The 25,927-nt window shown below is 28.1% G+C and overlaps 2 protein-coding genes across 4 annotated transcripts; one reads left to right on the top strand and one right to left on the bottom strand.

The window, feature by feature from the left end:
- Positions 1-762: 762 nt before the first annotated feature.
- Positions 763-18,506, bottom strand: LOC105255409. Of its 2 annotated transcripts, XM_025406943.1 has the most exons (16): positions 18,376-18,506; positions 14,909-15,114; positions 14,255-14,368; positions 12,768-13,250; positions 8,204-12,518; positions 7,458-7,527; positions 7,065-7,136; positions 5,012-5,198; positions 4,681-4,797; positions 3,992-4,168; positions 3,455-3,622; positions 3,047-3,139; positions 2,571-2,613; positions 2,311-2,423; positions 1,605-1,735; positions 763-927 (listed from the first exon to the last, which is right to left on the bottom strand). In XM_025406943.1, exons 2-16 carry the CDS (start codon positions 15,047-15,049, stop codon positions 909-911), a joined length of 6,243 nt encoding a protein of 2,080 aa, XP_025262728.1. In that variant the 5' UTR covers positions 15,050-15,114; positions 18,376-18,506; the 3' UTR covers positions 763-908. The 2 variants fall into 2 exon arrangements, with proteins under 2 accessions (XP_025262728.1, XP_025262729.1); XM_025406944.1 differs by lacking the exons at positions 763-927; positions 1,605-1,735; positions 2,311-2,423; positions 2,571-2,613; positions 3,047-3,139 and having other exon boundaries at positions 3,551-3,726.
- A 238-nt stretch (positions 18,507-18,744) lies between these two features.
- On the top strand, positions 18,745-23,608 carry LOC105255401 (signal recognition particle receptor subunit alpha homolog). Of its 2 annotated transcripts, XM_011264663.3 has the most exons (8): positions 18,745-18,974; positions 19,735-20,104; positions 20,562-20,603; positions 21,293-21,431; positions 21,516-21,654; positions 22,020-22,555; positions 22,706-23,120; positions 23,403-23,608. In XM_011264663.3, the coding sequence occupies exons 1-8, from the start codon at positions 18,858-18,860 to the stop codon at positions 23,526-23,528; spliced, it is 1,884 nt and encodes a 627-aa protein (XP_011262965.1). In that variant the 5' UTR covers positions 18,745-18,857; the 3' UTR covers positions 23,529-23,608. The 2 variants fall into 2 exon arrangements, with proteins under 2 accessions (XP_011262965.1, XP_011262966.1); XM_011264664.3 differs by lacking the exon at positions 20,562-20,603.
- Positions 23,609-25,927: the final 2,319 nt, after the last annotated feature.

Genomic DNA, 25,927 nt, shown 5'->3' with positions numbered 1-25,927 from the left:
ATTATTAAAATACATTCGGAATACACTCTTTCACTTTTCTTTATAAAAAATGAATAAGATGAAGATAATTGTATTTAAGCAATTACGATATTTGTCTATGTTAATAGTATAGATAAATGTTTTTATTGTGATTTATATCAAATACAAATGCTCTGAACGATATCAAAATAAACGTAAAAACAGTTGCTTATATATTAAGGAATTTTCATCTTCCTAATGTGATCATCAAATTAAAAAAAAAATGACAAAATATTTTTTTTATTTTTATTTACCAAGATACAAGAGAAATATGTTAATAAGTTTAATATATTCATTTCGTCTATATACAATACAGAATAATGTACTGAAACGGTATTAATTAAAATTCCAATAATTCCTAAAATATTAAGTTTAAAATTCGAGTAAAAAAATTCTAGTTGTAAAAATTCAATTTTTTTAAATTAGTAAAATTTTAAAAATATAATTAAGAATAATTAAAAGATAAAAATTAACAATAATTTATTAAAATAATTTTTACACATTTTATATTATATAATAATGGAGATATATTTTTTATTTTTTCTTGTTTTGTATTTTTTCTTACATTTTTCTTATATGTCAAATCTTATGTTTCTACATAAACATGTAAACACGCATTCATCTACACGCATACACATACATACAAAATACATCATTTACAGCATTATATACAAAATTTACAATCTTATCTCAACATATTAAACTTGTAATATTATTTTTTGTAATTTCATAATAATTCTATTCCTTTTTTAATTAAAGTAAATTAATCTATTTGTATCATTTTATAAGTAATTATTTTTTATACACTTCAGCTTATAAAATATTAAAAAGTAGGATGTGCCAATTTTTCCACTTCTTTTTCATTATTCAGCATTAAACTATCGATTTCTTTATGATAGTGAGAAAAACCTGCAATAATAATCATATAAATAAAATGTTCATATTTTCTCTAATATTAATGCACACTAAATAATTTCGCTTAGTCAGTGTATATATATGTGTGTATATATGATTTATTTATCCTATTTTCTATTTCTTTTTCATTATTATAAATTCTATTGAATGTAATAGTATTGTGTGATTAAATGTATATAAAATGATTATAAAATCTATATCTATGTATTGTACATAATTATTCATATATCCGTGTATAATTAATATCTTAGCAATATAACAATATATATGAAATACACACAGCAATAAACTCATTTTTAAAATTATTTATTAAACTATTTTATAACTCTAAGAAGCATTAGCAGCAAATTCAAAAATATATGAATCTATATATCTAAAATATGGATCTATATTACTATATGCTTATTTATTACATATGCACTATAAAAAAGCAAAAAATTTCTGAATATTTTTGAATAATCAAGCTATGAAAAAATATTTAAATATGCGAAATATCACAGATATTCTTTTCTATATATATATAACATATATTTTGATCGAAATTTGAATTTATAAAAAAAGGAAAAAGCATGGAAGAAAGGAGTTTGTGGAAAAAGCGATTAATAAGCGCTATCTTATTTTATTTTTATCGTCGGATACATGCTCTAGAAATGAATTTGAATCATATGTACTTTGTGCGTGTTAAAGCGCTTCCGCCTTTCGTAGGATCCATCATTCGATCCCAATTAGTATGTCCAACGACAAATCCGACGGCACGCATTTTCTCCTGTTCCTTACGTTCTTCCAAATCAGCCCAACGTACCTGTAAAAAATAAAAGAAAAAAGTGAGGATCCTTGCAAATAAAAGATTATATATGAAATTTCTGACTCTTGTTGTAATCATATTGAGATGCAAAAAAATGAAGAAATTTTTTTCTTTTTTTTTGTTATCTTGCAGTAGTATTTTGTATATGTACATTTTCAACAAAACTAGATTTTATTGGCAACTAATTTATAGTCAATTAATTATAATTGTATAAAAAAAAAAGCTTTTGATATATTTTCAAATCATCAAATCCATTTGATATATTTTCAAATCATCAAATACAATGATAGTAACTATTTGAATTTATTTTGTTCATATATATGAGAAGAAATAATTTCATAATTTTTCATTTCTAATGTAATACAGTTATAGTGAGAAACAAGAGGAAACTTTAACCAAATTTTGATTTAAAGTTGAATTATGAACAAATATAATGCAAAAAATTGGAATAATGCAAGTGATTAAATAATATTCTCAAAAAGTTTTAGCAAGATAAAATCATCTCCGAATTGGTAAAAAAGCTATGATTTGAAGGATAATTAGCTGTTTTAATATATTCTAAATATACATACTCGTTTTTTACCAGATGTATCTTCCATATTATAATAATCAGGAACTTGAAGAAAATCTTCCATTGTTTGAGGTTTTGTTTCATTTTTTTTTCTTGCTAAACCATCTAATCGATCTGCATTATAAAAAAATAAAGAAAAATATATTAATAATTAATAATAATGAAAAATATATTTATTATCCAAATTAGAAAAAATACGCAATAAAATATAAACATATTTAATCTCGGTTAATATGTATAAAATAATTTAAATTAGCTAACCCAGTTTATCTTCAACTTCCATTTTCTCCCATTTGCTAACACCCTAAAACAACAATAATGTATGTGTGTGTATATATATATATATATATATATGTATATGTGCATATATATCAAACATATTATTGTAGAATAAAATTATATTACAATGATTTGTTATTAGAACCTTAACAAGAGATTTTAATAAATGACAATAATTAAATATTTAGAATAAAATATTTTAAAAGTTTCGTTTTTGAAAGATATTTGAGAATTTAAAATTAATAATTATTTTATCTTAAATCTCTGTATAATACAATGGCGATGTCTGATCATTCTGTTCTAACAATAATTAATATATTTATGAGTAAAAGATTAATATGGATAAATACAATATTCTAGAAAGACTTTCAAAAATAAGAATAAGATTTTGATGTTTTCTGAATATCGCTAACAACGAATTAGCTCTTTATATAGAAATATTAATTTCATCTAATTACAATCGTATCTTGGGCGTCCTCATGGCTGTCTTGACTATCTTCATTCTGTATAATAGGTTTTTCCTGTGTTTCTTCGCTATCCTCCATATCGACCTTTAATAAAAGTGTTTCTCTTACAAATACAATTTACAGATATATATTTTATGACAAAATAATGACATACTTTGTATTAATATCATTAATTTATATCAATTCATGTATATACTATCCTAAAATTCTAATTTTATAATAAATAAGAAACAAAGAGGCTCTAATATAAAAATAAATAAATTCAAATAGAATAAGAGCTAATGAAAACAGTAATTAAGGCGTAAATTAATTATTAATTTCGAAAATTATGAAAAATGATAGAACAATCTTTTGTCGTGGAACATATACATTCTCTTTGAGAAAAATAAATAAAATTACCTCCTCTATTGCTTGCTCTTGCAACATCGAGTTTACATCTAATTTTTGATGATAGCTGGGTGTTGGTTCAAAGTAATCTATAATCCGATTAATTTCGTCCTCGGTACGGTTGTGAATGTTTCTCTTTAAGCATATTTGCAGATCCATTTCCATCTCACATACATATACCTTTATAGAGACAATATCATTGTTACCAAAGATAGATCAGAGAAGAACATTTTCGAATTAGGAGATATTGGAAGCTATCCTAGCACCATCCGCCTGTCTTATTACTATTAGCAAAGAAAATATGAATTTCAGGAAACTAGAATTTAAAAGCTATTATTTCCAATTGTTAATTATTTTATAGATTATAAATATTATGACACTTTTGTTGGAAAAGGATTGATTCCAAATTGAAAAGTTTACAGTGATAAATATATTCAATAATCTCTTGAAACATTCTATATTTCTTATATCTCTTCTATATATCTTTTTATATTCTCTTGATTCTATATATCTTTTGAAATATTCTATTATTATATTTCAAATAATTACTTTAAAGCCTTTTGTTTTAGCGAAACTCCACATTTCTTCATAATCTGAAATCTTTTCATTGATGCAGTCCAATATGATGAAATTGAAGAATCCGTCTGTTATATTTTTCTTGAAAGCTTTAACTAAAGATGTTATGTAACTCTGTTCCATAGCCTCTTCATATTCATATATCATTTCCTGTTATAAATAATAAATTCAAATTGTCAAATGTTTATATGATATTTGTATCCGACAGATTTATATTTACAAAAAAAGATACTATCTTATTTATTCATCGAGATTAATAATTATATCAAATGATTATCATTTCTTTTTTTCCATATATTTTTTATAGAAAGTTGTTTACACAAAGTTCTGAATTTCTTTTCGGAAAATATAAATTAATAATTTTATTTTTGATTACAATGTGTATATATATATATATATATATATATATATATATATATATTTATTTATTTATACCTATATAATATTCATAACTAAAATTTTTAATAAATTTAAATGTAGCATATGACGAATTATGAAGAGAAATTACTACATTTAATGTCTATCTTTAATGCATCCTATATTAAAGTATTGAATATTATTTATACTATTATGAATTTTATATAATATAAATGTAGTCACCAAATAAAAGCAATTGTCAATTTTAAAGAAATTATTTTATATCATAAAGCTAAATGTTGTACCTTAACTGTGACTTTCTTCCCATTATCATCCTTAGTTTCTATTTCCTTTTCGACAAGGAAATAATCATCTAAACTCAATATTCTTGGCGCAGAGCCACCTTGTTCGACTTCTTTATCCTGCACAGAAAAAAATAAAGTTAATTAAATAAATTATGTTTTTATAAATTCGTAGAATGTACATATATATAATACGAATAAAATCGAATAAATATTCAAATTACACATATATGTACAGCTTTCAGAAAAAAATATAATATTCAAATTTTAATATTTAAAATTAAAATTAATATTTTTATTAATTTATGTAATATATAAGCATTTATTAAAGTACCTTGATAAGTTTAGCCACAAAAGATTTACCACTGCCAGGCGGTCCTCTGAGAATAATAGCTATTTTTAATGGTCTGTTCTGGCGACCCGGTGGGCACAATAGATCATCGACCATCGTATAATTTGGCATTTTTGCCAATTCAAGAGTTTTTGATTCCACAACATTTTTCTTTGTATCTAGGGGAAGACTGTAACAAGAATTTGTCTCTCAATTCAAATAAAATGGATCACATGATTATTATGATCATACTTATGATTATTAAGTTATATCAGATTAATCCAAAAAATTCGTTTTCTATTTTTGCATAAATAAAAAAAACGAAATTTTGATTGATCTAATATAACAAATAAATGTTAATTGTAACATTTATAAGACAAATAGATAAATAAGAATGCTCTTTGTCAGACATAAAATATATATGACAATTTTGTAAAGATATCGATACTGTAGTTAAAATTATGAATAGCTCATAATAATAATAAAGTATGAGAAATTCATTATAAATAGTGAAATAAGATACTTCAAGTAAGCGTAATAAAACAATTATTTGTTATATTATTTGTTATAAAAAATTCAGTTTTTGTGATAATGTTTCTGTTATAAACAATTAAAATACATATATCCTCTCTATTGAGAATAATAATATTAATATATTAATAATAATATATAATAATCTGTTTAATATATATTATTTAATTGTTACAAAAAAGTCAAATTTAAAGATCAAAGAGTCACAAATAAAATATGAAACATTAAATATATGTATACAGATTGCATGTTTTATATAAAATGGCATGTTACAAGAATGTGTTTTATATAAAATGGCATGTTACAATGTTCGTGAGAACTCAATTTGTCAGACATAAAAGTATCAGAAATTCTATGTAAACAGATATCTAATACTGTAGGTAAAAATTATGAGCATTTCCTACAGTATAAGCAATAAAATATAAATGTTCATTATAAAAAATGGCGCATTACAAGCGCATATCTTGTTATGTGAGTCATAATACAAATGTTGATTTAAAATAATATTCGCTTTAACGAAAGCATGGCTTTATTTGTCAAATAGACAAGATTTTTACCGAAAAAGTATTCATTACCGTTAAACCAACTTTGTTTGTCACATTTATTACAAATGTAGTGTGTATTAGAAATCACAAAAAATAGTCAGAGAACCTGATAAATCAGAAAAGATTGTTATAATAACCAATATTATTGGTCATTATGTATAATCTTTGGTGACTATGCATAATTGAATAAAAATTTACGCGAAATGACTGTAATACAGACATACTAAATTTGATATATCTGTTACGTCTATATATCATGTCCATAAAAATATAATTCGGATTTTGTTGATATTTGAATATATCCGAATTATTTGAAATAATTATTACTTGATTATCCTAAAATCCGGATATCCAGGTAATTCATTTCAATAAATTATAAAGTATTGTAGAACGGGAAATAAAATAGCTTTCAAGACTCCTTGCAACTTATTGCAAGTCATATTCTATTATGATGCCAGAAGCGAAAATCATATAATTCTCTTATATTATAATTTATAATCAAATAATATACGTGACTCATGCAGCAAATACACAATCGCATATGCGCAATATTTATAGGAGGATATGATAAAAAATCCTCATAAAAGTTCGCAATATTGTATGTATAGCATATAATCGAAAAATTCTATAAAAAGTTAGCAGGATATATCTTGAGAAAAAAGTATTTTTAATTTAATAAATATTATAATTTTTAATTTAATAAATATATATATATATTATAATTCTATCCTATTTTAAATAAGTTTATATAGGATTAATTTGTATACGTTTGATATTATTAAAAAAATAGATAACATACATCTAGTCCTATATATGTGTATATATAATATTTATTAATTTTTTGTATATAACATAATTTCTCCTATAAAATATTTAAGAAAGTGCTATTCTTTTGAATGTATCGATTTTGTTGGCTAATATTTGAAATTAAACTTGTAGAATAAAACTTCTACAATAGATTCAGAAGCAATATAACATACCTGGTCTCTTGTAGTTTTGTGTCTACGACGTTCTTGTTCGAACTCTCCTGCCAGTTAACACTTCCTTTCGATCTAGAGAATGCCATATATATTCAGAACACACATATTGCATAAGCTTCATTTTATACACATTATATATTTTGCACGATAACTATATAATATATAGTTATATTTTTATATTATATAGACTGCGGTTGGAAGGACGCTTCGGATGCTCTTGAAATATTTGATTGAACAATCAAGACAAAAAGAGTAAAAAGATTTCTTTAATCTGATCGATCAATCAAACGCTTCAAAGCATCCAGAGAGTCTCGCCGACATAGTCATAACAATTATTATAAAAAATAGGCATTCGTAACAATTATTTTAAAAAATAAAGTGTTTCCACGATACCTGTTATCATCTTTGTCATTGTCTTTATTCGTTTCTCTTCGAGAACTTTCGCGTATCTCTTGAACCCGTTCTATATTCAAGAAACAAGACAATGAAACTGAATAAAGATTCAATATAAAAAGCTGTTTGCCTTAATATTGCAATATAATTTGTAATTTACAAATAATAACAGAATTCTCTAAATCAGCATTGCAAACTTTACAAACATATTCTACATGTCGTCCGTTATGTTTGCAAATACTTTTTTATCAGTTCGATTAGTAGAACATGCTAATAAAGTACAATACACTGAGAGAGATTTAGTCAAGTATTTTAAGATAATATCTCAGTTTGAGATAATATCTATTATTTTAGAATAAAATAAAATTTAGATGATTTTTAGTTCACTTCTCCAAAAAAATCAAATGGCATAAACCAAATGATTTAAGTGAGCACTAATTTGTAAGCGAATCTACTAATTACAATTTAATATTCTTGATGTTATATTGGACCGAAGAAAATGCTTGTGATTCGCTTTTTGCTTAAGTCTTTCTCGCATGTTCGCTGTTGAAACTTTTTCTGCTAAAGCTTCGTTAATATATTTATATCAAGTATAAATATGAGTAATTATAAATGAGTAATTACAAATAGATATAAAAAAGTAGAGAGAAACAACAAAAATTAATCGAAAATTATTTCGATTAATTGTTATAGCCGGAATTCTATTATTATCTAAATACAAGAGATTATCTGAAATAAAAAATTACCTTTGTGAATGCATCTATCGCTTTGATCATTACCAGAATTACGTTCGAGGAATCGAGATTCCGATTCAGGATCGTATCCTTTCTCTTTGTGATCATCGTTGTCCTTTTTCTCTGCCTCGTACAATTTATCATTAGATTGCCAATCGTGTTCCTTTCGTTTGTTATAATCTGTCGATCTACGCTTATCGTAGTTCTCATAGTTCCTAGTTTTTTCCATATTTCCCTTCTTATAACTGCTTATCGTCTCATTATATTCCTTCAGATTTTGTTCGTTCTCGACCCAGTTTCTAAAATCTTTTTTCGGATAATAATGATGAGGATTCTGTTGCTGATGCTGTTCGCGATCTAGTAGTGCTGGTTTTAAATCGCCGTGACCATAATCGAAGCACTGAACAGGCGACAAATGCTGATCCATAATTGACAGACGAGATGCATGTCCATAATCGATTACCTTCATCGGGATGAAATTAAGTGATTCAACAAATTTCTTATTAATCTCGCCATGATTATAATTGAACTGTCTTTGCGCGCAAAAATCTTGACCGGGTCTCAATTGTGACCGCTTCATAAACAAATTAGATGAATGTTTCGGTTGGAAGTCCGCAGGACTAGCCGTAGATTCGCCATATTGCGATCTGTAATCAACCGTCTTCGGTTCTGTTGTGATCTTTTCCGATTTTAATTTCTCATCAAATATTTTTGGAACATTGCTATCATTTTGTTGCGATCCATCGGGTCTTAGATCGTTGCCAAACTTATTCCAAGTATCATTAGGTCCGTATCCTGGACGAAGTATCTCTAGTTCTTTTTTGTGAACATTAGATATATTTCCAGCATAATCAGTAATCTTATCCTTTTGCATTTCTATGTTGACATTCTCATCCCCTGGACGACTTCTATTAAACTCATCAGCCGGTTTTGGACTTTCATATCTCATCTTCTTAGCGGAAACATTATCTTCAAATTGTTCTCTTATAGGAGGTTCTCTTATGTAAGGGTTTCTACGCATGTAATCATGATTATGGAAAGGATCGCCTCGAGGTGGAAAGTTTGCATTGTTGCTATCGTTTACTGGTCCTCTCGCTTTGAAGTCTGACATTCCAAAGGATCCATCGTTAGAATCTCGAGATTCGAATTGGTTCTCGCTGAAATTCGAATTACGCTGAAGAACATCATTTGAATCGCGAGAACCGAGCGGAATATCATTAGAACTAAGAGGACCAAGTGGTCCTTCATTGGGCATTCGAAGAGGTCTTTCACCAGGAAATCCAAACGCTCCGCTATTATCGAAAGGAGGTCTCTTATCAAATGGTACCTCATTCATTCTATCGAATCTGTTAGGACCGGGTCCCATAGGACCGAGTTGTGGATCAGTAAAACGTCGAGTATTGAAAAAACTATCATTAGGTCCTCTAGGACCATCGTTAAGTCCTCGCGGACCAAATGGCCCTTCAAAGATTGTTCGAGAATCCAAACGATCATTAATGCTTCTAGGTCTAAACTGCATTTCATTGCCTCTGGGACCAAATGGACCAGGATTTCGCGGAGCAAACGGCGAATCAATTGGGCCTCTTGGTCTAAACTGCAGATCTGTAGGTCTGCCCAGACCGAATTTTCCATTTCCTAGCGTTCGCGAGCCAAATTGATCAAATTGCTCGTCCATGGCATTTCGTGAACCGAACTGTTCCCTAAGCACTTCAGACGATTCGTTACGACCTCGCTCATTAAATTGTTCATCATTAGATCTTCTAGGACTGATTCGATTTTCATTAGATGCATTAGGCCCGAAATGGCCGTCATTAGAACCTCGCAACTCCAATTGTGTATTAATAGAACCTTGTGGTTGAAACGTATTTGGACCAGGATCCATGTGAGGACCTCTAGGACCAAACATTGGTGATTCTCGAGGTTCAAACGGTGCGCCAGATTTAAAATCCACCCCTCTAAATCCAAAATTACGATCAAAACGCATATCGAATTTGTTGCCAGCCGATTCCTTTTTATTAAAATCTTCAATCGGATTAAGGAGTGCGTTTTGATTGGAGTTTGTAGAAATAAGACTCAAATTGGGCAGTTCAGGCGGTGGTTCAATATTCAAATCTTCTGGTCGTGGATCATTTTCACCCATGAAGGGTAAACTTTCACATTTTTTTATAGCACTATCGTTATTATTAGTAGATTCTTCTGTTTTTTCGGTATTACTTTGTATCTGATTATTATCATGGTTCTTATCATCTTGCTGTAAAAGAATATCATTGCTGAAAAGCTTGTTCTCTTCTGTGTTATCCTTCTTCGAACTATCTTCAGAAATAACGATATTTTTCTGCTCATTAGCATCAGCCTCATTTGTTTGTATAGTTTCTGTATTTTTTGAATCTACAATATTACCAGTTTGTAATAAAAGATCAGAATCAGTAGTTTCAATGTTTCCGGGATGTTTAGCAGAAACTTGAGATTGAATATTGATTGGTTGAGATTGATTAAGATGCGGTGTAATCTCCATATCCTTCCCAGATCGTTCATTATCATCTTTAGGATGTTTGTTAAAGTTATCTAAAAGTCCTCTGAAGGGAGGTTCATTATCATTTTTAAAAGGATGACCTCGTAAACCATATGATGAAGTGGGTGTCTGTCCTGAATCGGAATGTAATTGAAAATTGGATGATCCACTATTTAGAAAGTTCATTAATCCACTACGATTTGGTGGATTCTTTTGAAGATCAAAGGAGCTTTTAAAGGGTGAATCACCGGCAATCTTCTTAAAACTTTCACTGAGAGAACCGACACTACTGGACTTGTCGGAATCGATGAAACTAGGTCTGAATACATCTCCGGCGGCTTTCCGTTTTTCCATGAGTTTTTTCAACTCCGGCGATAGCTCATTCGGCGGGCTGAATGATGGATTTCTATTAAAACCACGAGGATGAATACCAAAACTATCTCGTCTATGATCAGCAATGTCCTTTGAATCAAAATAATCTACATTACCTTTGCTGAATCGATCATTCGAGCGAAAATGTTCGGTATTGGGTCCGAACCGATCATTGCCCGAGGAGAAACGATCAGTCCCCAATCCGGGGGCAAATCGCTCAGCACCTGATGCAAATCGATCCGGTGGAAATCGCTCATTATCCGGACCAAATCGATCATTTGTAGGTCCACGACGATCTTTATCCATCCCGAAACGATCGATTCCTGCTCTAAATCGATCGCCTTCCGATCCAAGCCATTCATTACCGAATCGATCTGATCCTGGACCTGGAAGTCGATCATTATTTGGACCTCCAAATCGATCACTTCCTGATAAGAATCTGTCGTTTCCCATTGGTCCAAATCGGTTATTTTCTCTGTTAAAACGATCATTTCCTAAACGGTCATTTGGCAGTCCAAATCGCTCGTTACCTATATTAAAATTATTTTGTGAATTCAGTTGATTATTTCCGTCATTGTAACTTCTATCACCTTTTCTAGCGAAACCATCGGTAGGTTTAAACTGATCTTGTTCGTTTAAATTTGGGTTGATATTAACTTCTCGTCCGAAACGTTCCTGATCGCTTCTTCGAAAGTTGGGTTGTCCCTCAAAATGAGACAATCGATCGTTTGGATGAATAAAACGCATATCCATATTCGAAGAATCAGCCGAACTAAATGGAGGACAATCTTTCGTATTTACTGGACCTGATGCTCTCACATTTTGCAATTGCGGTCGATCATTATTAGAGAAATTTGGTGGAGGTTGCGAAAAGTTTGGCATGAGATTGTTTGCTAGATTTGGAGGTGGTTGTGCAAAATTTGGTGAGATTATTTGAGATGGACCAATATCTGGTGCTGAAGACATTAAGGGTATTGTAGACGTTCCAGGACCGAATCCTGGTGCTTCTATTCTATGATTATATTGCTGATTTCCCCATTGTTGCGAGTTGGACCAAGCTGGCGCGATGTTAGATCTAATCGTGTTTACTTGCGATGAAGTTGGTTGCGTTTCTTGAGTTGTAGATTCATTGTTAGAATTTGTAGTTTCCGGTAATGGTGGAGGTGGCGGCGGCGGGGGTGGTAAGGGTGCCATGGTGTTTTGCTTTCCTGTCAAACCTAGCGTTTGCCCGATACCCAACAGATTGTTAATCAATCGTTGATTTTCAGTGTTCGATAAGATATTTAAAATTTTGTCATCGCCAGATATATTTTTATTCTTTTCGGCTTCTGCTTTCACGGCGACTTGTTTCTGTTGTTCACGTTTTTTACGCATTTGCTCGCGCCGTTCAATCAATTTCTCGCGCCATGATGTCCATTTTGCTTCGTATTGTTTATATTGAGTCTGAAAATCAAGGATGACAATTTAATCTTCATAAAAATTATAAATTTTTTATTTACTTAAGGTACACATATATTTTGATATTAAGTAAAAGTATATAATCTGTTATTAACGTATACAAAAATCAAATTCATCGAAAATGTATCTCCTAAAGTATATAAAATTACAACTCTTTAATAATATTCATTTAAATGTTTTGTAATAAATTTTATACATTAAAGTGTCAAGTATATAAATTATAGCATTACTTACCTTGTCCGGATGATTAGCGTTTTGCTGCTTCCACTTGTTAAATTGCTCTTCCCATTGTTGAAACTGTTCATCAAATGTTCTCTCAGCCTCGGTCAATTCGTCATTTTCGAGCTTTAACTTTGTAGCACTATTGGATTCACTAATTACATTACTAGCGCATTTTTCAATCAAAATACTCCCCTTATTTTCGTCGATTTCCGGTGGTAAAGGTGGCTGACTCGTAGGTAGTGGTGGATTCGTAGGGTAGTTTGTCACATTTGCTTGTGATATTGTTTTATTAGGTTCTTTCGTGGGAAATAATGGAAGATTATTTTGATGTGGAGGTGGCATATTCGCAAATTGATATGTATTTATGGTAGCGGAGGGTAAAGGAGGTCGCACATCCTCTTTGGGGAGAGGCGGTGGTTGTACGTTTGATGGCACTTGCACTTGGCCTGTCAAACTCATATTCTGTGTAGATAAATGCTTCATTGTTTCTTGATACTAAAAAAAAAATTTTGGCGATAGAAATTAATGAGTCGAAATATAAACTATGTCCTTACAGATATAGAACATTTTTTGAACATATTGCTGCAATTTTTGCATTAGTTAATAATAAAAAAATGTACATAAATATAGAATATATAAAATACATTTGTATATTATCATATTTTAACATATATCTGTATTTTCTTTTTAGATAATTTTATATAAAAAAGAAAAATATATTATTATAAACTGTTTTTATCAAATATATTCTTATTTGTATGAATACGGTAAAAAAAACAAAAAAGATTTAATATATTTAGAATTATAAATAGAATTTCTATATATTACTATCAAATAATAAAAGAATTAGAAAAATGAAAAAGATTAGAAAAATATATAACAAATAAGGAAAGAATTTGTTGTGTATTTCGTCCTTTTTAAAAAATAATTTTATAAAAAAGTATTGCATTACAAAGTTTTTCTACCAGAATATTATTTTTATTTTTTAATGCATTTTTTAATGCAATTTCTAATAATTAAAACATTTTTTAATAAAATTTTTTTTTCATATAAAATAACTGAAAAAATAGGGTTTCAAATTTTTTTATTTAAATCTTTTAACTTCATGTAGCTTTTCAATTTTTGAATTTTTATTTAAGAAAGTTCGTTATACATCTGTCATCTGTTTTAAAAGAGAAAAAAAGAATTGTATATAAAAAAAAGAATTATCACAAAATTTCAATTAAATCATATTAATTTCATTAGTATTAGTATAATAAATAAATAAAATAAAGTAATATATAACAAAATTATTTTGGTATAATATGTTGTAAAGAGATAGAATATTAAATCTCTCACAAATGCTTCAATAATAAATAATAACTGTTAACATTAAATTTTTCTCCTAAAGATTTAACATAATTTCTACATTTATATTCATACTTATACATACACATATCTATATGTATATATTTCTTTATTAAATATTATTTATATAATAATATTCTTTTATATTATACCTTGTCACCATATTGTGCTTGCCATTGTTGGTATTGTTGTTGCCATTGTTGCCATTGAGCCCAACCTTGCTGTTGAGCAGCTGCCCATTGCTCTGGTGAATATCCACTGGGTGTCTAATAAATTATGCAAACACATTATGCTAATGTTATAAAATAATAATCATTTATAGATAATTAATATAAACGCTTTTTAATTGATGCAAATTTGTCGTAATTATTATATATATAATTAGAAAAAAATTAAAAGAGAGAGAGAGAGAGAGAAAATAAGATCTCAAAATGATTTTTATCAATAAAAAGAGTAATCACTGATTTTAATCACTGATTTTTCTCATTTAAAAACTTACTTATTTTTCTCACATAAAAACTTTTTCAATTTAATTTTCCTAAAATTTTAAAGTAATAATTTAAAAATAAAATGTAAATGACAAATCTTTTACACTACCTAATATTAAAGATTAAAAAATATAATTTATTTTATTAAATTCACTTTTAAACTATTCTTATATGCATAATAATCTATTATATATTATTTATATTATCTATTATAAATACACGCATTACATATAGAATACTCTTTTAATCAATTTAATAATAAATTATATTATATATACATGTATAAAAAATAACATCTTTATTTAAAATTATACTTACCGGTTGATTATAATATTGCATATAACTCTGCATCAGAGTTACAGGATCTGCACCAGCTGTTGCAGCATAGCCAACTGGTGGCTGCGGCACTGGAGTTGTAACAGCACCAGCTGACAGCTGCCATTGATTCCAATTTTGCATTTTTGAATCCTGTCAGACTAGCAAGCGACTTGCTCTAAACGCCGTAGTTCGTTCTAGGATTTTGGCTATTTGGTGTTTAAAAAAAATTTATGAATTTTATTCAATGCAGCTGCAAACACACATATATTTTGTAATTTTTTCTAATTTATTTCTTACATAAAAGCAATAATTAAATATAATAAAAATGATTATGAATATATATATATATATATATATATATATATATATGTATATCAAAATTGTATGAAAATATTTTCTTTGATCATAATATCAAAAGATATGACGGCGTATCTCTTAACGCCAACGAATTTTGTAACATATCATTATATTCTTGCTTATAAATATATAAAAATGTACCTCTAGAAAATAAAATATATAAATATACATACATACATACATACATACATACATACATATTTTATGTATATTTTTCTAGAAATATATTTTCATATTAAACAAGAATATATTGATATGTTGCAAAATTCGTTGAAATAGATACACTGCCATATCTTTTGATATTATAAGTAAAGACAATATTTTCATATAGTTTTGATATAATTATGCATATATATAAAGTTTTATTATCATTTTGGTAATGTTTCAAACTGTTAATTACAATGCACACACACAGTTGGATATCTCATACATTATTATAATATATTAAATGTATTTTATGTACATATATACAATGTTTTATATATTTGAAATTTTAAATTTTAAATAATTCTATGAAATAATTATGCATATATATATATATATATATATATATATATATGCATAATTATTTCATAGAATTATATATATATATATATATATATATATATATATAATACATATATATAATTTAAAATATATAAAACTTGGTATGTATGTACATAAAATACATTTAATATATTATAATAATGTATGAGATATCCAACTGCATTATAATTAATGCAATTTGAAAAATTGCCAAAATGATAATAAGACTTTTGCAAGTCTCATAATAATATCATCTTTCTAAATAGATATATAAAAATATGTAAGTGTAAATAAATATCTATCACTATAAATATCATCAATAAATCTTTGATTAAAATTCGCATTTTTTGTTGATTTTATGATATATTATGTCAGAAGTACAATCTGACAAAATCTTCAAACTGTAATCCAATTGTTCAATGTATCAAGAGGATCATGCAATAAAATGTAGCGCAGAGTAAAAAGAATTCACTAGACTTTCTTTACAAAGAAAAGTCTGAAAATGTGTAATCTAAATCTGCAATGTCTAATGTAGCAAATTGACAAATATATCATGTGTTAATACAATCTTTGTATTTTTATAATGCACTTGATAATTTTTCATGCAAAATGTTAACAAATAACAGTTTTAAAAAGCATAGTAGGAAATTGTAATAAAATTGTATCATTATTATGCCATATATTTATGTGGCATAGAAATATTTTGTTATTCTTATGTTAAGTGACGCACATCTCCTATATAAATAATGATCTTCCTAATTATTACTTAAATAAATTTATATATTCTAAATTATATTATCAAAGAATATGATAATATATATGGTAATAATGTTATGTTTTCATTTTCTTCTCTCTCAAATTGTAGTAAATGTTCCAAATATTTATAAAATGTTTCTAAAGAAACTGAATAAATTTTATTAATGTATTCTATTGATTGTAAGTAAATGTCGTACAAATGTATTCTTTTTAAATTGCAGGTTATAGTTTGCAAAAAGATTATAATATTTGAATAAACTGAATAAACTAATCACTATAACAATGCTTGAACACCATAGTTAAATAAAAAATAGATACCAAATAACAATACATACAATACTTGTGAGAACATAGTGTTAAAAACACTATTATTTCTCATCATTATTTGATATCTAATTCTACTACAGTAGTACTACAGTATTTGAACAATGTCTATACACTTGATAATTTATTTAGATATTGTAGTATATGTTTCCAATAATACTTAATGCAATTTAAATGTCTGTAACCTGAAAGAATGCATTTATAGACCTCTATTTAAATAACATTTTTTTATTAGTATAATTTTGATAAAATATGTCAGCAAAATTTCTATAGAAATTTATTCTATAGAAATCAAACAGCCTGTATATATAGTATACAATTGACTCCAAAAAGATTAAGATATTTTTCTCTGATGATTCTTTGGAACATATTCAGTAACCAATTGAAAAATCTGTTTTCTAGAATTTCTAATCATATTTTTGGCTCAAAAAAACAAATTTTCCCATTGGATATCAGATAATGTATCTAGAATCATTAGAATTAAAATATCTTAATTTTTTGATATCATACATTAATATAGAAATTATAACAGAAATTATATAAGATCATATATATGTATCAGATTATTTCAATTATACATTATGTGCATAATCAGATATATAGTTTATTAATATAATCTTATTAAATCTTAAATGCAATTTAGTTTTTTTTCAGCACATTTAATAATATAATAAAAATTTAACAAAATAGTTGACGAGTTGCAACAACCGTAAAAGATTGTGATATATTTTAGCTCGTCAAATGTGTGACAAACTGTCACACAAGAATTTTTGCAACATATAACAGCATTAGAAATGCAGAATATCACATATAATTCAATCGCAAATAGAATCAAATTAGCAATAAAACTAATTTATATCAATCACTTCTAATAAGTCGAGAAGTGACTCATGTGATTGGAGAAATCAGAAAATGAAACAATATACTGTTTCTCTCTATCTTAAATAATCTTATATGTGTAATGTATCTCAAAGACATAAAAAAACAATAATTTTCAAATATAACATTCATAAAAGTCATTTGTTTCATGATTCTAGTATTAAAGCGAGATCTTTAAAAATTAAAAGAAAAATAGTAGGGGTAATCTGGATATAATTTAAATTTTGCTTTATGATTGCATTAATATCAAAGCCTTCAATATAATTTTAATATCTTAATTTAAACATGCCTCTAAAAAAACTACGCTATAAAAGCAGGCGTTCAGAATCGCCTATAATTTCGCTGAATTCACATATGAATGTTACAGACGCGCGAGTATAAAGAGGCTGATGTTCAATGAACGATCGTCGACCCTTATTTTCGCGTGGTATTAAAATTCAATCGAAATTGGACAGCTTATTTTCGATTTTCGATCAAGACGAGACGGTGAAACCAGAGCGTATTGTGCAAATATGCGAGGTGTAATCGTGCCGCCATGGACGATGCGTGTTTATCAACTGTGGATCGAGCAAAAATCCTAGCCATAAACCTTATCAGGAAAATAATAAATACATGATATTACTCACAACTGAAGGTAAATCCAGTGGGCCTTGTTAATGAACGTTGTTTACACGGGCACTACATCCTACGCTCTATTAATCGCGAACCGATTGAACTTTTCACGACCGTTATTGATGAATCCGATGCATCGACTGGTGCAGGTAATTCGCAGCAGTTCAATCAAACTCGGTGCAGTCCTGCCAACCCACGTCGAAGAATTCTGATTGGCGGCTATTGGTAACCATATTGCTTTTCAGGGATATAGGCGACTTCTTATTGGCAGGCTACTGCGCAACCGTGGACGAGCGTACCTTTCATTGGACGAATCGTGTCTAGGAATATAGGGAGAGTTCGGTGGCGTGACGTCAACAGTTGACGTTTGATGACTCTGGATTTGACGTATGAGCGCAGGTACTGGATAGGTTAGAGTAGGTTAGCTCGAAACGTCGTGTTGATTACGTTCGAGGAACGTGTATTTTTTTCTTTCTTGTGAAAATATTGTAAAATCATGCTCGATCTTTTCACGATATTCAGCAAGGGCGGTATAGTGCTCTGGTGCTTCCAGAGCACGTCTCAGATTTTTGCGCCCAGCGTCAATGCCCTGATAAGAGGTGTCATATTGCAGGCAAGTTTCAAAATGTGCATTTTTTTCCACGTCTGTTGACCTTTGACCCCGAATTGCGGATTGTCACCTTCCTCCAATTTTTTCAAACTCACGTCTTAATTATTTAATTAATCTTCTAAAAATTTAAATTTAATTACTCGAATTTCAATTGTCTTATGAAATTGCAAGACGTGGGTTTTAACGTTTTCAAATTCTGTTATTTCCTCGGTTTTCTTTATTTCTTCAATTTTTACGTGAACAGCTTTGAATATAATATAAGGAATAAATATTGTTTGTAATTCATTTAAAAATTGTTTTAAAATACGTAGATATTTATTAAAACTTGCAAGTGTACATATGATAAAAATACAAGACAGATTAAATATACCATATGGTTGAGATATTGTTGAAACTAATCATATGAGAGATTATATCATTATTTGCACTTATAAAACAAAAATTAATTTAAAAAGATATAGAAGATATTGTGTAAAATAAATATTTTTCTTTGAATAAATAAAGATTTATTTTTGATAATAATTTCTTCATCGCAAGGATTAAGAAAATTAGTAATAATTTAATTAAAACTTATTAATACTATATATCTCTAAAAACTATTATCAATTATTTATATCTTTCAACTATTCAATAATATATATATTTATTTTCAAAAAATAAGCTAAATTAAGTTAAATATTATATAAAATAAATTTTTTGTATTTTAGACCAATTTCCTAATATTTCTCAATAAAATAAGTGTTTTTTGAAAATCTATTTTCAGGAACGTACAGGCAATCATACCTTTGAACATGATTCCTTACGACTGCAGTACAAGCTTGATAATGAGTTTGAACTAGTATTTGTAGTGGCATATCAGAAGATATTGCAATTATCTTATGTGGACAAATTTTTGAACGATATTCACCTAGAATTTAGAGATCGCTTTAAGAATGAGCTTGAAAGCTCGAATTGGTTTACCAACTTCGAGTTTGAACATTCCTACTCTGTGGTGCTCGAACGGGCTGAGCAATGGTCGCGCACACAGGCTAAAATACCGAAGCAAATGCGCACCTTCGACGAGAGTCAAAAATCTAAAAAAACTGTTGCCAGTATGATTGAGAAAAAAGATGATAAAGACGATAAGAAGTCAGGTACAGTCCTTTGGATCATTGGCAGTGTAACAATTTATGAGAAGTTGGATTCAATAACAATTGTAAATAGCTTTACTTTTTAGAAAAAATAAGCCTGAATGAAAAATTTGATTAGTTTAAACAAAAAAAGAAAGAATGTGAATGAAATATGAGAATGAGTTTTATTTGCTTTTATTTAGATTTACTATGCATAAAATTCAAAGATAAAATCATATCAAAAATAAAATTTTATACAATAATATTTCGTATAACGTTTTTATGAAAAAAAGTATAGTATAATAATAGATATATAATAAAAATATTATGCTGCTTTATTTATCACAATATGAAACAGTAAAAATAAATTTATATAAGAGATTTAATCTATAAAATTATATAAATTTTGATTTTTTATACATTTCTCTTTCCAATCTGAATAACATTAATAAAAAACGGGGATTGTCTTCCTCGCTTCTAGGTAAAAGGAAAAAGGCAATTAATTCTAATGGGAATTATCATAGTAAGTGGCATTTACTAAACTTTTACATAGTATTTTATTGTATGGAATGTGTGTGATACTTACATGAGAAAACAAAATTCATACTTTTAAACAAATTTATACTTACATTATTTTTACAATACTCTAATTGCAGTCTAAATTCATTTAAACAATTACTTTCATAAAACAAATAATAATATGATATTTTATAAAGAATGAAAATATGCGATCTCTCTCTCTCTCTCGATATTTTACCTCATCAATAATTTTAGTATTTTCTTTAATTATTATTATTTTTATGAAGATAGTATTGGAATGGAATTTTTATATATTGATATCAGATGTTGAAGTACATGGAACAATTTATATTATAGAAAAATTTGTGTATGAAAGTAATTAAGAATCATTTAAATGTAAAATAATGAAAGATATAATTATTTTTTTTATTTTTAAGATTAATTACTTTTTAAAATTAACATTTATGATAAACTAAAGTTTTTTATTTATTTTTTACAAAGAAAAATTATTTTCTCTTAATTAATTAATTATTCTCTTTTAATTATTATCAATAACAAACCATTTTATAACTGTTTATTTTTTAATTAACTTATTTTTTATATGCAAATAATACAAATGTAATTTGTGGCCTTTTTAAAAATGATTTTGAAGTTGTTTTATATTAAATGTTTTAATTCTGATATCATATATAGCAAAAATTCAAGAAACTCCAAAGCAAAAATTGCAACAGCAAGCAGAACATAATGGAGAACTTGATGAAGAAATTCTGATTGCCAATCGCATGAAACTCGCTCAGAAAATGGCAGGTCAAAAAAAGAAAGCTGACAAACAGTAATTTTTATTATTTTCTTAATCTATTAGAAAAAGTAATCTTTTAGATAACAATATAACACGTTATTATAAATATTATATCAGAAAAAGTCCTAAACCTGAAAAGGCTGGCAAGAAACCGCGTATTTGGGAATTAGGTGGAACAACTAAGGACCTTGCTACATTGGAGCGAACAAAAGACAAGCCCGAAGAGAGTGGCGATTATGTGGCAGCTGATATAACCGTAATTTTTTTTTCTTTGGCATTTATTTAATATTTAATTAAAGTTCATTCCTTATTTTTAATTAAAGTTCATTCCTTATTTTCTATTATTAATATAAGAAATTGTAAAAAATTGCTATTACATAAGATTACATATTTTTTTAAATATCTCTTAGTTAAATTTTAATGTTTTCAAGAAAAAAAATTTAAGTATATAACGAATATAAAACAAATTAACTCTTACAATAATGAATTATAAAAAATATAATTATACATACAATAGGTAAAATGAATGTAAAGAAAGAAATATATATACATATATATAACTGATTTTTAGCAAGAAAAATGAATGCTTTAGTTGTTATTTATGCTTTCATTTTTTTTTAGCTAGTTGGACAGATGAAGGGTGGCATACGCGATCTCGAAGTGGACAGTGAATCCGAAGACAATTCTGATCAAGAGGAGATAGAGCATTCCAAGTTGCAAATGCAGAAAAAAAATAAGAGTATGTTCTCTATGTTCAAGAGTCTGGTCGGTAGCAAATCTCTAAAACAGGAAGATATGTTACCAGTCTTGGAAAAACTGAAGGATCACTTAATTACTAAGAATGTCGCTGCCGATATTGCTCAGAAATTATGCGATTCGGTTGGCATGAAACTAGAGGGAAAGGTACTTGGTACCTTTGACAGCGTGGCGAATACTATAAAGGCTACTCTGACGGATGCCCTGGTACAGATACTATCACCCAAAAGAAGGATTGATATTCTGCGAGATGCTTTGGAAGCAAAGAAGAGTAATAGACCTTATGTCATGACTTTTTGTGGGGTCAATGGGGTTGGCAAGTCGACGAATTTAGCAAAGATCTGCTTCTGGCTGATAGAGAATAATTTCCGCGTATTAATTGCTGCATGCGATACGTTCAGGTAAATCGAAATATCCAAGATTAATATAATATACCTTTCATTATTATTTTTACTGCAGGCAATCAGTCGTGTATTCCTCTCTGCCAGCAGCTTTTAAAGATAATATAGCACTACATATAATACATAATTTCAGTAATATAATAATTTTAGAGCTGGAGCAGTGGAACAACTGAGAACGCATACGCGACATCTGAACGCTCTACATCCACCAGAGAAGCACAGAAATCAGTCAATGGTGCAGCTATATGAAAAGGGTTATGGCAAGGACGCCGCGGGTATTGCCATGGAGGCGATTCGCTTTGCAAAGGATTCTAGGATCGATATAGTCCTAGTTGATACTGCTGGTAGAATGCAAGATAATGAACCACTAATGCGAGCCTTGACGAAGTTGATAAAAGTGAACGAACCGGATCTGGTATTATTTGTTGGAGAAGCTCTCGTCGGTAATGAAGCTGTTGATCAGCTTGTGAAATTCAATCAGGCCTTAGCTGACTACAGTCAGTCCGCTAATCCTCACATTATCGATGGTATTGTACTGACAAAATTTGATACAATTGATGACAAGGTGAGTATTTTTTTCTATATATTATAATATTTATTTTTCTTATCTTGTTCTTCAAAAACTCTTTGAAGTTTTTTTGAAATATGGATACACAATTGAAAAATATTTTCTATAATTGTGATATTTATAATTTTACACAAATTATTTATATCATATTATAAGATTAAGTTTTATTATGCATATAATAGTGAGATGTGTAACAAATATATTTTTTTGCATATCTACAAATTTTCATATTTAATAGCATTTATATTAGTTTTTCACAGACATAAATATTATTTGTAGGTGGGCGCGGCAATCACAATGACATACATTACTGGTCAGCCTATTGTTTTTGTTGGAACTGGCCAAACTTACACGGATTTGAAGTCATTGAATGCCAAAGCTGTAGTACACGCTTTGATGAAATGAATGTTACATAGGGAATAAATCTCTAAAAGCATTCTGTAATATATGAATTATTGAATTTTCACTGTGCATGTTTAATCTCACATATTCTTTTTTTTTCATAATGACTAAATTTATTTTTGTCTTTTTCTTGTTTTTTATTTTCTTATATTACAATAATTTGATGATCAAATTGCTGGCAATTACATACAAAAATATGAAAGAAAAAAACTTCCGATTTTGATTCCACTTTTAATTGGTATCATTGATTGTTGTAAATGATTGTATATATTTGTTAAAAATAACAAACACGAAATTTTTCGCAGTTTGAACGTTATTCTTGTTTTATTGAAGTAATTGTCTATCGTATATTCCTATATGCACATCCTTGCGTATGAATATCGGGATGAACAATACAATATGGCGTAGCCAATCCGTAGTTCGCAATTGTCCTATTTTATCTTGCCTGAAAATAAAATTAAGTTTCCACTCATGCTAGTCGTTTTATCTATGGTTGTCCGAAGCTGCCAGATCTCCGCCGCAAGCAACATGCAACCCTTGTGGAGGGGATAACGGGGATGTGTGCGTAACGTACGTGTGAGCTCGGCGCATCTCCGAGCTCACACGTACGTTACGCACACATCCCCGTTATCCCCTCCACAAGGGTTGCATGTTGCTTGCGGGGGAGATCTGGCAGCTTTGTGGTCGTCGCATATTGTGCTCTGAAAACTTACTAAATATATTATATAATTTTATTAAAAAGTCACTCGGATCAAATATCGTGAGTAGTTTAAAGATACTATTAAACGGATTACTAGAAGATAAATAAATACTTGATATATATTGATTGTTCCATATATATTATTATTATTATAAATTTCCATAGTCCATCATTTGTCTTCAAGGGTTAGAATTGTGATATCTAATTGTAATCATTATTCTATTCTTTTTTATCAATATTAATATTATTACATATATATTAATCATGTGTTGAATCTCTACTTTGTATTTCTTATTTGGATATATAACAAAAATTTTTCTTATATAATTTTTGATTAAAATATCGTAATCTATACAGTTGATTAGACTTGACATACAAATTTTTTGTTAATAATAATCTCTCGATATTGTTATTTCTTGTTCTCGTCTATTCACATTATTAAATATAAATAAAAACAAACATCAATTGGAATTTATTCCAGCAATCAACATGTCTGAAGGCACACAATATCGACCAATGAGATATCCATACACTATTTTGGGAAAGATTTCTCAATTTCCATATAAATATTATGTTCAGAACAGTTGGTTTTTTAAATATACATTAATTGCTGGATTGATATCACTTCCGATATTTTACAAAATACAAAAGCTATGTAAGTATATTTTATATAGGTTAGCAATTGTTCAAATGGAATACATATATATAATCTGTTATCACTATTTCCAGCATATAGTCCCGAGAATGTCAAGAAATGGGAAAAAATTCACAGAGATATGTTTGAGGGCACTGGTCATCATTAAAGTGGAAATACAATTGTTAGAAAATTATACATTAAGATAAAAGATGTACAAGAGAAAAAAAACCTCTGTAACGTCTATATATAATTAGAAAGAAAAAATAAATCTTATTATGCAAGATAATTTGCAGGAAAGGCAGAGAAGACTACTTTAAAAAATTTATTCAAGATTTATGTATTATCAAAATAATCGTATAAAATATACATGATTAAAAAGAAATTTTTTTTTTCCTTTTGCAAATGCTGTACAATCGATAGTATTTTGTACCATACTTTTACATAACTCTATCCTGAAAGCGTAAAACATTACAAAACAAAGATACATGGAATAAAATAAGTACCATTGATGGAAAAAGAATTTTCATAAAAAATGGGCAAAATTGATATAACAACTTTTAGCCTGACAATAGTTATATAGAACACGCAGTACAAAAGTATCCAATTTTATTGTCTGAATCTACAAACATAAATTTGCTAATGGCATTTGATTTAATGCATTTTCCTGAAAATTGTATTTTAATTAAATCTTGCATATAACAGATTTCGAAAAAAAAATTGATAAAATTTATGATTCATCATATATAGTTAACGATCCTTAATCAACTATTGTAAAGAATGTATTGATGTTATGTTGTGTGTGTGTGTGTGTGTGTGTGTGTGTGTGTGTGTGTGTGTGTGTGTGTGTGTGTGTGAGTGGATGAGTGGATATGTACGCGCGCGCGCGTGTGTGAAAATGCGTATGCGTAAATAACACTAAATAATAAATAATTATCAATGTGAGAATATATATTGAAATTTTTTTTGTTTTTATATCTATATATATCTATAAAAATTTTTTTTTTAAATGAAGCCAATGAAACTAATGAGCATATATGTTGCTGTAAAACTCTGTGTACTTGTGTG

The sequence above is a fragment of the Camponotus floridanus genome, unplaced genomic scaffold, assembly GCF_003227725.1.
Source record: "Camponotus floridanus strain SB8 unplaced genomic scaffold, Cflo_v7.5 scaffold16, whole genome shotgun sequence".
In the NCBI taxonomy this organism is placed as follows: Eukaryota; Metazoa; Arthropoda; class Insecta; order Hymenoptera; family Formicidae; genus Camponotus; species Camponotus floridanus.
Note: the sequence above shows the minus strand (reverse complement) of the source record. Positions and strands in the feature narration are given on the sequence as shown.

Coding starts and splice junctions, on each gene's coding strand:
- LOC105255401 (XM_011264663.3), top strand. CDS start 18,858: ATGCTCGATCTTTTCACGATATTCAGCAAGGGCGGTATAGTGCTCTGG. Junction 20,105..20,561: donor TAAAGACGATAAGAAGTCAG/GTACAGTCCTTT, acceptor CCTCGCTTCTAG/GTAAAAGGAAAAAGGCAATT. Junction 21,655..22,019: donor ATGTGGCAGCTGATATAACC/GTAATTTTTTTT, acceptor ATTTTTTTTTAG/CTAGTTGGACAGATGAAGGG.
- LOC105255409 (XM_025406943.1), bottom strand. CDS start 15,049: ATGCAAAATTGGAATCAATGGCAGCTGTCAGCTGGTGCTGTTACAACT. Junction 3,623..3,991: donor CTAAAACAAAAGGCTTTAAA/GTAATTATTTGA, acceptor GTCTCTATAAAG/GTATATGTATGTGAGATGGA. Junction 2,424..2,570: donor GGAAGTTGAAGATAAACTGG/GTTAGCTAATTT, acceptor TTTATAATGCAG/ATCGATTAGATGGTTTAGCA.